This window comes from Natator depressus, chromosome 8 (assembly GCF_965152275.1).
Source record: "Natator depressus isolate rNatDep1 chromosome 8, rNatDep2.hap1, whole genome shotgun sequence".
NCBI lineage: Eukaryota > Metazoa > Chordata > Testudines > Cheloniidae > Natator > Natator depressus.
The window spans coordinates 44091369-44109518 of NC_134241.1; the positions used below are offsets into that span (position 1 = coordinate 44091369).

General features: G+C 50.5%; 1 protein-coding gene across 1 annotated transcript in view; it reads right to left on the minus strand.

The window, feature by feature from the left end:
- Window positions 1-411: 411 nt before the first annotated feature.
- Window positions 412-18150, minus strand: part of LOC141992821 (flavin-containing monooxygenase 5-like) — a 30352-nt gene continuing 12613 nt past the window's right edge. Inside the window, exon 5 of the mRNA XM_074962160.1 lies at window positions 412-615. Coding sequence (XP_074818261.1) covers window positions 412-615 — 204 coding nt within the window. The remainder of the gene's footprint in view (window positions 616-18150) is intronic.

An 18150-nucleotide genomic window follows, 5' to 3' on the forward strand; every position in this document is an offset into this window, starting at 1 on the left:
TGTTTACTCCCACATATCACGCAAAATAACTCTTCCCCTTCCTTGGCATTTACATCCCACAAGGATATTTGTAACCAGAGGGATAGGGATGTTCTGGATGGTAGCAGTGGGAATAAGAGCTAGGCCCCAGGTGAGGCAAATGCTGACAGATTTGGTATAGCAGCAGCAGCAATGAGAGCTGGGCCCCAGGTGATGGACAGAGATTGTCTGGGGGAATCTGGCACAGCAAGGGATTGAACCCAGGCCCTAGAGACTCTAGCTGCAGGTTTGCCTAAGAGGAGCTCTGCCCCCTCTCCAGTGCTTGACAGGCCCCAGCTCTCCACTCTCCTGTGGAGTCCGTGTGGGCGCAATGAACATGACCCTTCCCCTCCTGGCTCCACAGCCCGGAGAAAGTCTCCTGATCTCCCCAGCTCACCTGTGTGCAGGCTGCAAACCATAGATTGCATGGTTGAATTTTGCATTCAGTTTCTTTTCTGCAAAGTAGTTAAGCAGGGATAGAGGCACAATGCGCATGAGGAATTCCATATAGCGAGTGAGATAAATTGTGTCCAGGGGGTACCCTTCTTCTCCAATCCGACCAAGTATCCATGCACCCCGCTTGGTGCTAAGGAAAACCTGAAAGAGGGAGAAACAAGCTGTTGGAAGCCACAGGCCTTTGAGTTACTTGCCAAGAGCCTCTTTGGCTGAGAACCATTCTCATGGGAGCGAATCGTTCACATCTAGCTGTGTTTCTTTATGATTCCCCTGTCCATAGTGCAGCACCCCCTTTCAGGGCTATGTGGGGAGTGCACACATGCAAATCCAATATTCCTACTATGTTTTTCTAGCAGGCCAGTGCTTAACCCTCTGGTTGAAGTCTCTTGACTATTTCTTCCCCTCTCAGCCTTCCAGGTGAAGCAACAAATCAGTCAGCAGTCAGCAAACTAGGTTCAACACAAGAAAGGGAAAGGGAAAGGAAAGTCTCTAAGCAGCTCCCTCCAGGGTATGGGCCTCTGACTTCAGAAGCCCCTGAAGTGTCACTGTCCATGTCAGAGGTTACTGGGTTCCAGTGCAAGTCTCAGTCTTTCCTCCCCTTTTAGCTCAGGGGATCTGCACCCTCCTTCTGCAAGGGCAGCAGCTCTGCAGGCTGTCAGCCCTCTCTCCAGGGCCAGAGAAGCTCAGCCTATTCCCTTCCCAGGGTTGCCCCCATCTGAGTGCAGTTCCTTCCTTTAAACTCCTCTTCCTGGCCCGATTTGCAGGTGTGATGGGGCAGGGCTACCCTAGCCCAAAGCAGCTCCTTAACCCCTTCCATGCTAGTGCAAGGTTTCTATACCATGTCACAAGCTTCAGTAGTAACGTACTATTATTAGAAATGAGGCATTTACATGTATTAATTATTTTTTTAAAAAGATGTTCCCTACCGTAAAGGAACAACAGGTGGAGACAGGCTGACAGACAGGGGAGGAGAAGGAAATGATGAGACAATGCTAGTCAGCATGTTGGGAGGTGGTCTCACCACACTGGCTGCCTAACCATGTGAACTCTCTTACTGACGAGCACAGCCATTGATCATTGGAGATGAATGCTTGGCTGCCCAGATGGTGTAGTTGGGAGGGCTTTGGCCTCCTCAGCCTCGGAAGGCTGCTCTGGGAAGAAGGTCTGCTGGGAAGAGATGGGGTCCACCTGACCAAGAAGGGGAAGAGCATCTTCACATGCCAACTCACACAACCTAATGAGGAGGGCTTTAAAGTAGGTTCAGAGAGGCCAGGTGACAAAAGCACAGGTAAACATAGAAGAGTGCCACCTTAACAGAGACCTAGATGTTGGGGGAGAGACATGGAAAGTTACCATAGGGCAGGGGTGGGCAAACTTTTTGGGCCAACGGCCACATCTGGGTGGGGAAATTGTATGCAGGGCCGGGGCAAGGGGTTGGGGTGCAGGAGGGAGTGCAGGATATGGGAGGGGGTATGGTGTGCAAGAACGGGCTCAGGGCAAGGGATTGGGGCAGAGGAGGAATGTGGGATGTATGAAGGGGCTCAGGGAAGGGGGTTGGGGTGTGGAGTGCAGGAGGGGGCTCAGAAGAGGGGTGTGGACTGTGGGAGGGAGCTCAGGACGGGGTTGGGGTGCAGGAGAGGTGCGGGGTGCGGCAGGGGGCTCAGGGCAGGGGGTTGGGGTGCAGGAGGGGTGCGAGGTGCAGGCAGGGGGCTTAGGGCAGGGAGTTGGGGTGCAGGACAGGTTTGGGCTCCAGCCTGGCGCTGCTTACCTAAAACGGCTCCGGTGTGGCAGCAGCGTGCACTGGGGCCAGGGCAGGCTCCCTGCCTGCCTGCCCTGGCCCCATGCTGCACCGCTCCGGGAAGTGGCTGGCACCACAACCCTGCACGGCCCCTGGTGGGGGGGCGGGGGACAGGGCTCCACGCACTGCCCTTGCCACACCTCCAGGTACCTCGTCCGAAGCTCCCATTGGCCGCGGTTCCCCGTTCCCGGATAATGGGAGCTGCAGGGGGCAGTGCCTGGAGGCAAGGGCAACACACAGAGCCCTCTGCCCCCACCCACCCCAGGGACGTGGTGCCAGCCGCTTCTGAGAGTGGCACAGGGCCTGCGGCACCACGGGGGGCAGTCCCGTGGGCCGGATCCAAAGCCCTGAGGGGCCAGATCCGGCCCGTGGACCGTAGTTTTCCCACCCCTGCCATAGGCTCATCCAAACAACAAGAGGAAAACTGGTGGGTGAATCTACTCAACATCTTAGATGTCTATATGCAAGGGGTATGGGGAATAAACAGGAGGAACTGGAAGTATGAGCACATAAGCTAAGTTATGACAATTGGATTCACAGAGACTTGGTGGGATAAATCTCATGACTGGAATGTTGGTATAGAGGGGGACAGTTGTTCAGGAAGGATAGGTAGGGGGAAAAATGGAGGAAGTTTGTTTGAGATCCAGAAGGAGGTGGGAAGCAGATCATTTGAAACACGCTGGGCAAAGATAAAAGGGGGAAAAATAGGGGTGACATCATGGTAGGGGTCTACTCTAGACCACCAAATTAGGAAGGGGAGGTGATTGAGGCATTTCTAGAACAAATAGCAGAAATATCCAAAACGCAAGACCTGGTAGTAATGGGGGACTTTAACTTCCCAGATGTCTGTTGGAAAAGTAATACAGCAAAACACAAAGTGTCCAATAACGTACTGGGGACCTATGTTCTCTCTAAGCTATGTGGCTGCCCAAGAGTCAATCAAGTGCTGTGCACGTTATTAGCAGAGACCCGCACGTCCAGCGATGTGTGTTCAGGTGCCCCTCCCACTGCTGCTCTGCAGCTGCCTTGCTCCTGCCCTCTGCCTTGGAGCCCCTGGCCAGCTGCTTCCGGGACCCTCCTGCTTGCTGTGCAGAGTGGAGGAGGGGGGGCACTGATGTCAGGGTGTCCCCCTCCCCCCCAAGTACCCCATCTCTGAAGAGCAGGGGAGGGGGACAGGGCTCAGGAGTGGGAGGGAGCTGCTGGCAGCTGCTGCGGTCTGAACAAGCCTGCTGGTGAGTGCCTGTGTCCCTAAAGAGACAGTGAACTGTCACTCATATACTTTGCCAGCAGCCAGCACACAAACACACTGTGTCTCACAGACACACACACACACACACACACTGTGTCTCACGCATACACATGCACTGTCTCTGTGTTTCTCTCTCTCTCTCTCTCTCACACACACACACAGCCTCTGTCACACACACACTGTCTCTTTCACACTCACCTCCCAACGCATACTTGTGTTGTTATTGTTACTTCTGGGTACTTCCTGCAATGCACATATATTCTCTATAATTTTATTCTTTCAAAGTGTTGTTATTTTAGTTTTTGACTGGTCTGTGAATTTCAGAATTTTATTTTTCTCTCATGTTTAAATTCAGTTCTTTTAGTATTGAGTTCTAAAATGCCAAACCTGTCCTGGCTGCAGTAATAATCCCTATGGTAACTTTTTAAAAATATATATTATATCTAGGTTTTTTGTTTCTATGGGTGGTGCACATCGTCTCGATATTGGTGCACATAACAAAATTCATTCCACACATGGATGAAAAAAATTAGAGGGAACATTGTTGGGGACATCTTTTTGTTTCAGAAAGTGGAGGAAGTAATGGGGGGGGCAGCCATTTTAGACTTGATTCTGACCAGCAGGGGGGAATTGGTTGAGAATCTGAAGGTGAAAGGCAATTTGGGTGAAAGTGATCATGAAGTGATATATTTCATGGTTCTAAGGAAAGGAAGGAGTCAGAGCAGCGGAATAAGAACAATGGACTTCAGAAAAGCAGACTTTTAACAAACTTAGAGAACTGGTAGCTAGGTACCCATTATAAACATGAAACCCATTATGGTTTTTGCACTGATTTGTTACATTAGTACACTTCGCCTGCAAAGTACTCACTAAATACAGTCCTTGAAGAATAGCTGCTTTTTACTTTGGATTTATGCAAACAGATGACAGATGCAGCAGGGTAGGGGTCCCCATGCAGTGGGGCTTGGGGTTGGGATCAGGAATCGTGGCCAATGGGAACTGCAGAGGCAGTGCTTACAGGCGGAGGCAGTGTGCAGAGCTGCCTGGCCATGCCTCCGCCTAGGACCTGAGGGAGTGGGATGTTGCTGCTTCTGGGGAGGCCCCCCGCCCCAAGGTAAGTGCCATCCAAAGCCCTTGCCCCAACCCCCAGCCCTGAGCCCCCTCCTACACCCAAACTCCTGTTGCTGCTGGGGGAGAGAGGTGTGGTGGCCCAAAACTTCCCCAATAGCGGCCAGTGTGGCTGGCCCAGAGGTTGCCTGAGCTGCTCAGGAGGCCCCTGGGCCAGCCACTGCAGAAGTCATGGAGGTCCCAGAAAGTCACGGAATCCGTGACCTCAGTGATAAACTCAGTCTTACGTATAAGTGCCATTTGTGCACATTTAAATTAGCCAATCTTTTGAGTTTTCAGCCTCTTCCATTACAGTACTTAAGAATAGCTCTTCTTCTTCTTCTTCTTTAGATGATATAGTCTCATTATATGGTGATTTAACATTCTTTCCATTCAACTAGTATATGTGGAAGATGTTAAACAAAAGCCATGAGAGTTAGACATTTTTAAATCAGCAGGTCCAGATAACTTGCATCTAAGAGTTTTAAAAGAGCTGGCTGAGGAGCTCACTGGTCCAGTAATGTTGATTTTAAATAAGTCTTTCAGAACTGGGCAAGTTCCCAAAGACTGGAAGAAAGCTAATTTTATGCCAATTTTTAGAAAGGGTAAACGGGATGACCTGGATAATTATAGGCTGACATGGGACTCCATTATTAAAGAATTGAAGGAGGGTAATGTAATTAATGCAAATCAACATGGGTGTATGGAAAACAGATCCTGTCAAACTAACTTGATATCTTATTTTGATGGGATTACAAGTTTGCTTGATAAAGGTAATAGGGTTGACATAATATACTTAGACTTCTATGAGGTGTTTGACTTGGCACTGCATGGCATTTTGATTAAAAAAATAGGATATAAAATTAACATGGCACACATTAAAGGGATTAAAAACTGGCTATCTGATAGTAACTGTAACTGTAAATGGTAAATCATCATTGAGTGGGTGTGTTTCCAGTAGGGTCCCACAGAGATCAGTTCTTGGCCTTATGCTATTTAACATTTTTATTAATGACGTGGAAGGAAACCTAAAATCATCACTGATAAAGTTTGAAGATGACACAAAAATTGGGGAAGTGGCAAATAATGAAGAGGACAGGTCACTGATACAAAGCGATCTGGATCACTTGGTAAATTGGATGCAAGCAAACAATATGAGTTTAATACAGCTGAATGTAAATGTATAAATATAGGAACAAGGAATGTAGGCCATACTTATAGGGTGGGGGACTCTATCCAGGGAAACAGTGACTCTGAAAAAGATTTGGGCGTTGTGGTGGTTAAACAGCTGAACATGAACTCCCATGCGACGCTGTGGCCAAAAGAGCTAATGAGGTTCTGGGATGCATAAATGGGAATCTTGAGTAGGAGTAGAAAGGTTATTTTATCTTTATATTTGGCACTGATCGAACCCTTCCCAGAATCCTACATGTAGTTCTGGTGCCCACAATTCAGGAAGGAGGTTGATAAATTGGAGAGGGTTCAGAGAAGAACAAGGAGCAATGGTCTCAAGTTGCAGTGGGGGAGGTCTAGGTTGGATATTAGGAAACACTGTTTCATAAGAGGGTGGTGAAGCACTGGAATGGGTTACATAGGGAGGTGGTGGAATCTCCATCCTTGGAGGTTTTTAAGGTCCGGTTTGACAAAGCCTTGGCTGGGATGATTTAGTTGGTGTTGGTCCTGCTTTGAGCAGGGGATTGGACTAGATGACCTCCTGAGGTCTCTTCCAACCCTAATATTCTAAGAGCCATGAGAATGATTAAAGGGTTAGAAAACTTGCCTTATAGTGATAGACTCAAAAAGCGCAATCGATTTAATTTATCAAAGAGAAGATTAAGGGGTGACTTGATTACAGTCTATAAATATCTACATGGAGAAAAAATATTTATTAATGGGTTCTTTGATCTAGCAGAGAAAGATATAATACAATCCAATGACTGGAAGTTGAAGCTAGACAAATTCAGACTGGAAATAAGATGAAAATTTTTTAATGGTGAGAGTAATTAACCACTGGAACGTACCAAGGGTTGTGGTCAGGGGTGAAAGTAAGTCAAGTGACTTTCTGGTACGCTGGGGCCAGCTCTGGACCCCAGAAGGGGTGGGGCCTACAGTGGAAGGGGCAGGGCTGAGAGGGTCAGAGCCAGCCCCAGCCCACCCTGTAAGGTAAAGGGTAGCAGCAGCAGCAGCCCGGGGTTCTGGGGGCTATTTAAAGGGCCTGGGGCTCCCCTGCTTCTACTGCCCTGGTCCTTTAAATAGCTGCTGGTGCCCTGGGAAAGCAGCAGGGCTCCAGCAGCTATTTAAAGGACTGGGGCAGCAGAGGCAGCTGGAGCCCCGGCCCTTTAAATAGCCCCTGGAGCACCCACTACCCCAGGGCTCTGGGGGCTATTTAAAGGGCCTGCGGCTCCCCTGCTTCTACTGCGCTGGCTCTTTAAATAACCCCCGGAGCCCTGGGGTAGCAGTGGTGGGGCTCCGGTGGCTATTTAAAGGGCCGGGGCGGTAGAAGCAGGGGAGCCCCGGGCCCTTTAAATAACCTCTGGAGCCCCACCACCACTATCCCAGGGCTCCAGCAGCGGGGCTCTGGAGGCAATTTAAAGGGCCTGGGGCTCCAGCCACTGCTGGAAGCCCCAGGCCCTTTAAATTGCCCCCTGGGGAAGCCAGGCTGCCCCAGTACGGTGCACTGGCTCTTGCCAGTATGCCGTACCGGGGCGTACCGGCTTACTTTCACCTCTGGTTGTGGTGGATTCTCCATCCCTGACAACTTTTAAATCAAGAGTGGATGTTTCTCTGAAAGATGTGTTCTAAGCAGTTGGGGAAATTCTCTGGCCTGTGTTGTAAAGGAGGTCAGACTGTCACACCCCAATGGCCCCCTCCCTCGGGGGGTCCCCTGGGAGAGGCTAATCAGCACTGTATGTTGCTAACACTGTTGCAGCCGTTACCAAGCATTTCAGGGAAGGGTTAAAGGGGTGAGTGTGGAGTGAAAGATTCTTTAGCAGGTTGCAGGCCTACGGGGGAAGCAGGGAGAAAGGAATGGGTTAACTCGACGCTACAGGTCTGAAGATAAGACACGGGCTCCCAAGGCCACAGCACACGATTGATGCTGGGCCACCGCCAAGAAAGGTGGGGGCCTGGATTTCATCCCCAACCAGCCGTGAGAAAGAGAGATTCAGCTGCACAAACCTGCAGGGGCTTCAAAACCCAGTGAGACAGTGAAGGTCAACGCGGGGGTAAACAACCAATGTAGTGTCCCTAAAGCCGGAGTGTTTTGGGAAATCTGAAGAAGCCATGAAAGGCTGGTTTGGACTGGTACACAGAGCTTAAAGAACAAAGGTCCCAAAAGGAGATGCCTCCAAAAGACCCCAGGGACTTAAAAACCCTCCCAGGAGCTGAGGCCAATCAGAGATCAACAGTGGACCCCGGAAGACCTGTGTGCACAGGACAGAACTCCCATCCACCCTTCTCCCTCTTCTTCTGACATTACACGCAGGCCTGGCCAGCCTCGGGTAAGGCGTGTGTGAGTATGAAAGTGGGTTAGGGCTAGGGGCACTAACGCTTTCTTCCTTCCTCTGAATGATGTGGGGAGCACCCATCACTCTCTGCTGTTTTATTATTTTATTAAGTAAAGCTTTATAACTTAGACACTTGGTGTGTTCTGTCATCTCCTCCCCAAATGATCTTGCAACCTCAGCCTGATCACGTGACACCTCAGGCAGACTGGTAACAGAAATCTGTCACAAGACTTAATGATTACAATGGTCCCTTCTGGCCTTAGCATCAGTGAATCTACTTGAGGAATCCTTTTCTGTATTTTCCTGCTTTCTCTGCACATTTTAGCATAATGGTTAGGTTCATTGCAGTTTTTGCATATCTGCCCGAATGCTGTTCATTTGCTATACCCATGCTGGCTGCCACATTGCTGGCATTGTTTCTTGCTTTCCATGTTTCTGTCCTTGGCTGACTTAATTTCCATGAATTTTTCCATTGCTGGTTTAGCTAGGGTACTCACAGGTAAATGATGTGTGTATTATGATACAGGAGGGCCACGGAGCAGCGGGAGAGTGGTAGAGAGGAAATATATAAGTCCTAGGCTAATTAAGGCATGGTTCCCTGTAGACTAGGGAGGGTTGCTACAGGTTAATTGGAGCACCTGCAGTCAATTAAGGCCCTGCCAGGAACCTAATAAAACCCCCTGCTTCAGGCAGTCAGGGAGGAGGAGGAAGGAGAGAGGACTGGAGCTTGGAGGTGTATTGTGAGATTTGAAAGACCAGAGAACCGAAGTAAGGAGGACCCTGCCCCAACAAGACTGAAGGTACCCCACCCAAGGGGGAAGAGGGTAAGAACCCTCAGGGATTGAGAGGGGCTGGGGCTCAGTGAGGAGCAAACCCAGACCCCTCCCCCGCTTTCCTCTTCTACCACCTTCCTGGGCTACTAGCAGGGCCCTTGGTGCCCCAAGAGCAGGGGCAAGGGGTGGCGTCTTATCCCACCACCAAGAAAAGCTCAGGACCCACCATACTAACATTGGCCATCTTGTCACAATATTTATGAGGAACTCCTGTTGCCCTTTCTAGTGTCAGACTCAGATCCATCTACCTTAGTAACTCTTCACAGACTTTTTTATTGTTACACCCCAGGACAATCTGGTCTTTAGAGAGAGTCTTTTAATATTCCATATTTGCAGCACTAACTTCTTAAGTTTCAAGTCTGTAACAAACTCCTCTGTTTCCCCTTCATTCATTGTCCTCATCCTGAACATAGATCTTCTGTAAGTAACATTTTTTTCCTAGGGACACAATGATCCTCAAACATTTTCATTATTTCTGTAAAGCTTTCCTCTCTTTCCCAGCCACCATCTGTATGGAATGCATCATAGACATTTAGGGCTTCTGTGCCTGCCACTGTTAAGGGCAGAGGAATCTTTTGCTCATCGTCCAGTTTATTTGCTCCTGTGGTTTTCCTAGACAGCTCAACCTGCTCTTTGAACCTTTTCCAGGCACATTCAGCATTTTTCCTGATTGTCAAGGCTGGTGGGGAAGTTCATTGCAGTTGCACAAGCTCTGTAGCAGTGCACAAACTCTGCACTGGCACCAACCCCAGCACCCTATGCGATCCAGTCCTGATCCCATGTAGTACCTTACTGATGGGCAGACCATCTTCAGAATAAACACTTTATTAAGAATGAAAACTATGTATTGAAATGAGGAAACAAAACTCCCTGCTATAGTCTGACTGTAGTCTCTGACTGTCCTGTCCTGGGATCCTTTGTTCCTGCTTCCAGCAGGAAGAGTGTCACAAGAAACCAAAGATGCACAAAGAGGGTACAGGAGGTGTGGCATCTGTACGCTTCCTGCAGGATTTCCTCTGTAAGCACTGTCAAGTTGTTTGTAAAGTTAACAACAAAGGCAAATTTTAAGGAGGACAATGAGGTGGCTTTGCAGATGACTATGGAGAACGTCTCCCAGGAATGAGGGGCAACACAGGGTTGACATTTAGATGGCATATGAGAGACGATAAATCTACAAGAATCATGGCATTTGTCAGTTGTGTCATCCCACAACTGGCTTGTATCTGGCCAGCAGAACTACCATATGCAGTGCAATTAGTTCTGCTTGATCAAGGGTGGGCCCATTAGAGATCCCAGGGCAGGGAGGAAACAACTCAGTCACTGAAGAGGCAGCCTCTGCACCTATCCCAAAGTCTGCAGACAAGTCAACTCCTCCCCAATCGCATCAGACAGCTGGCAGATCTAGAAATATCAGGACTGACAGCTGAGTGTTGTCCATTGCCAGGAGTGACTAATTAGCCCAAGAAATAAATGCAGGGTTCATAACATCCCTGGGCCTGAGCCCAGACACATGCAGTTAAGGGATTCAGGAGACTGTAGAATCATTTTGCCACAACCCACTCAGCTAGCTAAGCCAGAGACCCATCTGCAGACACCAACGTTCTGAGCAGGAGGTCAAGCAAGCTCTTCTTCAAGGGGAATGTCTGCACAGCAATCACATGACGGTGACTGCAACACATGGCGATACCTGAGCTAGCTTTGATCTAGCTAGCTGAAATCACAGGAGCGGGAAGCCACCGCAGCACAGGCTGTACAAGTCCATCTAGGACCCCAGGTGTGCACTCCAGTAGCGAGACACTGTAGGATTCATAAAGGTTTATGCGCTTGGCAACATTCAGGGCACACCCGGAGTGTTGTGTAGGAGCAGTGCACACACTGCTCCATCCAAGGGCATCAACCTTGGAATCTCGCCAAGATGACATGAACCGTGGGAAGCCTCTCAGGACTGGGCTCAAGGCCCGAGAGCAAGGAATGCGGTAGATAGAAATTGGTAAATAAGAATGTTAAACAAAGCCAGTGTATTCCTGTTATCTGTTGGAGAATGTAATGCGTGGGGGGAGAGAGAGAGAGAATAAAGGGGAAGGTGGAAAGCTGACAGGCAGAAGCCTGTTAGCAGAGACCAGCCTGCTTGCTTGCTTGCTAAAAGCTGTGTTCTGTCTTGTCATTGAACCGCCACAACTGGCGCCCAAACGTGGGGCCCTCAGCACTCACCTCGCCCGGCAAGGGTTTCAGACGCGTCACTCATCCGCTTCGTGGATCCCGGTGAGTATTTTTCGTTGTGGTAAGTATGGGAAGCTCCCTCTCTGCTTTGCAAGTGCAACACCGCAATGAGCTACAATATTTGCTGCGTAAGGCTCAGCATGACTGCCCCACTTGAGAACTCACTCTCCTGCTACAGGAGGTGAGTGCCCAATGCCTGTGGTACCCTGAAGCCGGAACCCTTAAGCTAGCGGACTGGGAGCGGTTGGGCCAGACATTGCACAAAGAGCCTCGGGCGCCTGTGCAGGCTTTACATGCCTGGCACCTCTGCTGCGACGCGATACAACGTGTCGCCTCGGACAGGCCCTCCCTCGCGAGGCTGGTGATCTTGCCACGCCCGTCCGCTCCTGCAGCCACCCCCCCTCCTACCGATGCAACACGGTGTGTCGCCTCGGAAGGACCCTCTCCTGCGCCAACAGAGGGGCTGCCGATCCCGCCACCCCCGTCCGCTCCTGCAACCATCCCTCCCCCTGCTTGGCCCCCAGTGCCTCTATTACCACCGCCTCCCTGGCCTTCCCCACCGGAGCTGGTGTGTGATGTGGGGCCCCATGCTCCGGGGCCCCCCCGGGGGTCCTCCGCGTTTCCTCAAGGGCTTTCGCTGGTGCAACAAATGGTTCACGCAGCAAGGACTCACTCAGATATTACAGCAGAGGAGCTGGCTGATCTGGTCTCAGTTTGTCCGGTGACCTGGCAGGATGATGGCCAGGGCAACCAGGTTGCAAACTGGGTCAGTTTGCCTTACTCGGTGATCAGAGAGGTAAAGAAAGCGATTCGCGAGTTCGGCCTCACTAGCACATATGTACGTGGTCTCATTGAAGGGCTAGGTACTGGGTACTCCCTGGTCCCTGAAGATTGGAAGGCGCTGTTGCGCATGATGCTGACTCCCAGTCAGTATGTTATTTGGCTTAGTGAGTATCGGCAGATGGCGGAACGCCAAGCCCAGGTATATAGAGAGCAAGGTATCATTTATGAGCAATTGGCAGGGGAGGGACAGCTTGCTACCGTTCAGCTGCAGTCTCAACTCCCTCAGGCCGTCTTCCCCATTATTTCCACCTGCGCCCAGCATGCTTTCCGGAAGGTCCCGGATTCGGGCAGGCCTACTAAAAGCTTTGCCAGTATCCGTCAGGGTGCATCAGAGTCCTTTATGGATTTTACCAACAGATTGCAGGAGGCTATCCTCCGACAGGTGGATAGCCCTGCAGCAGCTCAGGAGATCCTGTTAAAAATGGCGGTTGAAAATGCGAACGAGGATTGCCGCCGTGCTCTCCAGGCGGCACAAGCCTCTGGAATTCTAGAGCTGTCGGACATGCTGCGGGCGTGCCAAAAACATTGGAACCCAAGCACATAAAGCTGGAGTTCTGGCCGCCGCCCTGCAGAAAAGCGGGAAGGAGGGGAAGCGTTGTTACCGCTGTGGTAAGGAGGGTCACTTTCAGTGGGAGTGCCGCTCATCGACTGCGCCCACCCGCCCCTCAAAGAAGTGCCCCAAGTGTTGGAAGGGCTATCACTGGGCTAATCAGTGTCGTAGCGGGTCGGGAAACCGCAAGACGGGTCCCCCCCGAACCCAGGGCCAAACGGGGGTGTTTCCCACTCAGACAACTGTTCCTCTGCCTTACAATCCATAGACTCCATGAGGGCGGCGACTGCCGGAAGTGCAGGGCTTGATTTGATTATGCGGGAGGATGCTGATTTTCAGTTGCGGGGGGGAGGTTTGCGCCATACCTACACAGGTGACGGGACCTCTCCCTGCCGGATTTGTGGGCCTGGTTCTCCCTCGCTCACACGCTGGGAAACAGGGTTTTTTTGTCATCCCAGGAGTCATTGACGCCGATTACACCGGCATTATTAAGGTTCAGGTGTGGACCCATCTTCCGCAGTCGCTCCCGTGTGGACGGTCAATTGCACAATTGATTTTCGTCCCCTATCAGGTGCCAGCCGCAGAGGATCGAGCCCGGGGTGGGAACGGCTTTGGATCGACGCTGGCTCAGTCGCCATCTCACAACACGTCCTCTCCACTTGTTGCTCTGACAATGTCGGTCCGCCCCTCGAAACCTCAGTTAACACTTCTCTTAAATAATGTTCCTTTTACAGGGCTGGTGGACACTGGAGCTGACATTACGGTGATTCATGCTCCGGAGTGGCCAGTCGGTTGGCCAACAGTTCCTTCTAAAGAGTTGTGGGGGATCGGGGGTAGCAAACCCGGGCGCCAAAGTTTGTCTTGGGTCACAGTCTCTAAACTGGGAGGCCGTGTCCTTGCTACAATCCGCCCTTTTGTACTCCCTGTCCACCTCAATATTTGGGGCCGTGATTTCCTTACAAAGCTGGACACCACCCTCGATATTAATATATAATGGCCCAGAATCCTCCCTCACCCACCTTGCCATCCACATTACCATTGGTATGGCAATCCTTAGAGCCCTTATGGATTGACCAGTGGCCCCTCCCTCTAGAAAAGCTGAAAGCGCTTCATTCACTTGTACAATAATATTTGCATGCACAGCGCTTGGAGAGCTTTATTAGTCCTTGGAACTAGCTGCTGTTATTTTGGCCTTTCAATTTTTTGCTGATTGTCCCTTTAATTTGATTGTGGACACGCATTATGTTTATCAGGTAATTGATTATTTACCCCTTGCCCTCATTACCCCTCAGGTCGATGCGGACCTCCTTCGCCTGTTTTTGTCTTTACAGTATCTCCTCACCACTCGTAATTTCCCTTATTTTGTTGCTCATATTCGCAGTCATACCCCTCTGCCTGGGCTACTCATTGAAGGCAATGTGCGCGCTGATCGCGCGTTACGTGGTCAGGTAAATTCCCTCTTTTCTGACCCCATTGAAAGCCATTCCTTTTTTCATCAGTCTGCCTCTGTTTTGGCCCGACAGTTTCATATTCCTGCTGATCTTGCACGTTCTATTGTTCATTCCTGCCCCCACTGTGCCGCTGCTGCCCCTACCTTTTCTTATGCTGTTAACCCTAGAGGTACCGCAGCGAATCAGCTGTGGCAAATGGATGTCACTCACGTGCCACAATTCTGCCCCTATTTGTTTTTACATGTTTCCATTGATACCTATTCGGGATTCCTTTGGGCGACCCCACAGCGTGCGGAAGCCACTCCCAAAGTTATTCACCATTTGCTAACCTGTTTTGCTGTTATGGGTCACCCGAGCCAGATAAAAATGGATAATGCCCCAGCCTATTGCTCCACAGCCTTCTCCGCCTTTTGTGCCCAATGGGACGTCCGTCTTAAACACGGGATCCCTTATAATTCCACAGGCCAAGCTATTGTTGAACGTGCAAATTGCACGCTAAAAACCTTGCTTGACAAACAATTACAACAAGGGGAGCTGCGTCTCCGAATCTTTTAGGAGACATTCAGCAACAACTGCATATCCTTTTGTTTACTTTAAATAATTTAATGCTGAACGCAGATCAGCAGACGCCCGCGGATCGGCATTTTCACAAGTCCGAGGTACTGGAAAGACCGCGTGTCTATTACCATCAGCTGCCCGATCCGCAATGGTTGGGCCCAGTGCCTTTAATCACTTGGGGTCGGGGATATGCTGCTGTGTTTCTCCCTGCAGGACCGTTGTGGGTTCCAGCCCGGTGTGTGCGACCGGCACTGAAACAGCATGGCGTGGCACCAGGGGCTGTCGAACCCCATACCGGAATTTCAGCTGACCTTGGAGGAGAACGCGGTGCCTCCCAGGTCGACAACGGCGGGACGGAGACGGAGGAGACGTAGCATCCCAAGCCAGCCCGTGACATGGGGAGCAGTAAAAGCATTGATCGCCGCGGCTCAACGAAGACTGGCAGCAAACCAACAGCCAGAGACTCTTGAGATTTTGTTTGTGGCAATTCTTGCCCAAATTACTGCTAATTCTGTATTGATTGTATGCCTTTTGTGCCTGCTATTTCCTGGAGGGGTTGACTCGGGAGCGCCTCCTCCGTTATGGGCCCGAATGACATATAACCTATGGGAAAGATTGGCTTCAATAGCAAATGTTACCCACTTTTGTTTATTTGATTTTGTAGCAGCTGAAGAATTGTAAGGTACATGCCTTATTTCAGTATGTCATCACCCTGAGGAAATTGGGAATGAGATGATGCTCGCCGCTTACTCGAACCTCTCTTCCCAGTACTCTAGCATGGCTAATTGGGGCCCGGCCAATCACACTTTACCTTCTTAAGCTTATTTTTTGCTGCTGCTGTGTACAATGTATTTCCTTTTTGTTAAGGCTTTGGCGAGACCTGCCCTGGCAGGCTCCACGAGTTATGACCTTGTCTGTCCGGGAGTTAATTGGCTTGCAAATGCAAATTGATGGCTACCATGAGATGGCCGAGCACAAATAAACAAAAAAGGAGGGGATGTAGGATTCATAAAGGTTTGGCAACATTCAGGGCACACCTGGAGTGTTGTGTAGGAGCAGTGCACACACTGCTCCATCCAAGGGCATCAACCTTGGAATCTCGCCAAGATGACATGAACCGTCAGAAGCCTTTCAGGACTGGGCTCAAGGCCCGAGAGCAAGGAATGCGGTAGATAGAAATTGGTAAATAAGAATGTTAAACAAAGCCAGTGTATTCCTTTTATCTGTTGGAGAATGTAATGCGCGGGAGGAGAGAGAGAATAAAGGGGAAGGTGGAAAGCTGACAGGCAGAAGCCTGTTAGCAGAGACCAGCCTGCTTGCTTGCTTGCTAAAAGCTGTGTTCTGTCTTGTCATTGAACCACCACAAGACACCTGTGCTGCTGCGGCTCCACGGCTACAGTTCTAGTTAGATTGAAGGTAGCTCAGGTATGTCTACTGTGCTGCAGTCACACCTCTGATTGCAGGGCAGGTGTAACCTTAGGGCTTGGCTACACTTGCGAGTTAGAGCGCATTAAAGCAGCCCCGGATGCCCTAACTCCTGAGGTGTCCACACTGGCAAGGCACATAGAGCGCCTGGACTCCATGGCTGGAGCGCTCCTGGTAATCCACCTCCACGAGAAGCATAATGCTTGGTGCCCCCTGGCTGGAGCACCGCAGTGCCCGTGTGGACACCCTGGTCTATTAATGCGCTCTGATCGGCCTCCAGGAGTGTCTCACAATGCCTGTTCTAGCCACTCTGGTCATCACTTTGAACTCTACTGCCCTGGCCTCAGGTGACCAACCGTCAGACCCGCCCTTTAAATTCTCTGGGAATTTTGAAATGCCCCTTCCTGTTTGCTCAGCCAGGAGTGGAGTGCTCTCAGTGCATCTTTCCAGGTGACCATGCCTCCAGGTGATCCCCAGTATGGAGCAATGGTGAGGTGCTGGACCTCATCAGTGTTTGGGGGAGGAAGCTGTCCAGTCCCAGCTGCACTCCAGCCACAGGAATTACAATACCTTCGGGCAGATATCAAGGGACATGATGGAAAGGGGCCATGACTGGGATGCACTGCAGTGCAGGGTTAAAGTGAAGGAGCTGCAGAATGCCTACCACAAAGCCCACGAGGCAAACAGCTGCTCTGGTGCTGCTCCTGTGACCTGCCGTTTTTACAAAGAGCTGGATTCAATACTTGGGGGCGACCCCACCTCCACTCCGAGGACCACCATGGACACTTCAGAGCCCAGTTCAACAAGGCAGGAGGAGGAGGAAAGTGGGAGCGAGGGTGCTGAGGAGGAGGGGCACACTCTAGCATCCCTAGATGCATGCAGCCAGGAGCTGTTTTCAAGCTGGGAGGAAGGTAGCCAATCATAGCGGATGGTGCTTGGGGAAGAACAAACAGCAGAGGAGGTGCCCAGTAAGTGGCTTTTATTTTGGGAAGGAAGTTGTTTGGTGCGGGCTTTTGGGGCGAAGAGGCTTACAGCTACATGCATGCCTAGATGTGGAATAGGGTGTCTATGTGCTCTCTCACATCATGGTAATCAGCTTCTGTGATTTCTTCAAAGGTCTCATGCAGAAGCTGGGCAATATGCTTACATACGCATGTTCCTTGGCAGAGCTACTGTGCTCTTTGTCCCAGTCAGGCTAACATGTCCGCGCCACTGTGCTGTGACGGGCAGGGGGACCATTGCTGCACATAGGTAAGCTGCATATGGGCCAGGGTAGAAGCTGCATTGTAGTAGAAGACCCTCCCTTGCTTCCCAAGTCACCCTCAGCAGCGAGATATCTTCCAGGATGAACTCATCCTGTGGAAAATGTGGGGACAGTGTTCAGTATAGGGGCCCCCTGCAGCTGTTGGCTCTCCCCAAGGCACAGAACCCCAGAGGACAGTACGGCCATGAAACAATCAGTCCCCCTTGCCCTTGTGCTTATTCACCATTTTGGGGCTCCTGTGGGTTATGTGTGCTCGCTTTGGGATGGGCAATTTCTGATATTGTGTACACTCTACTTGTCTTTAAGTACGACTGAATCATTGCTATGTCTGGTGTGAACAATGCTGCCTCTGTTAAGTGTTGCATTTTGGCTTTACAGATGCAACCTTGAGATCTCAGCTGTCCTTGTTATCACTGGCCAAAAGACTCCAAAGAATCAGGAAGCCTCCGCAAAGAGGACATGCTGCATGAAGTAATGCAGCAGTTGCTTAATGAATACCAAAAAGTGCAGGAGTGGCCGCAGAGTGAAAGAAGGGCCCGCCAGCAGAATGCCCTGCAAACTACAAACTACAACCCTTACCCTCTGCACTCAACCCCCATCACCATGCATTTTAGCCAGCCTGAAGGGCAGCACTCATTGCATGGCACTCCAGACAGGAAGGCTGAGTATGATAACAGGACATACGCAAATCTCTGATTGTCCTGTTCCCCACCCCACCCCCTTCCCTCGTCCCACACAGCACAGATGTGGCATGTCCTTTGTTTCCCAAGCAGTTGTTTCTTTTCAATAAATGAATTTTTTTGGCTTTGAAAACATTCTTTATTATTGCATTAAGTAAAAGAGACCGTAGCCCAGGAAAGCAACAGGCGTGC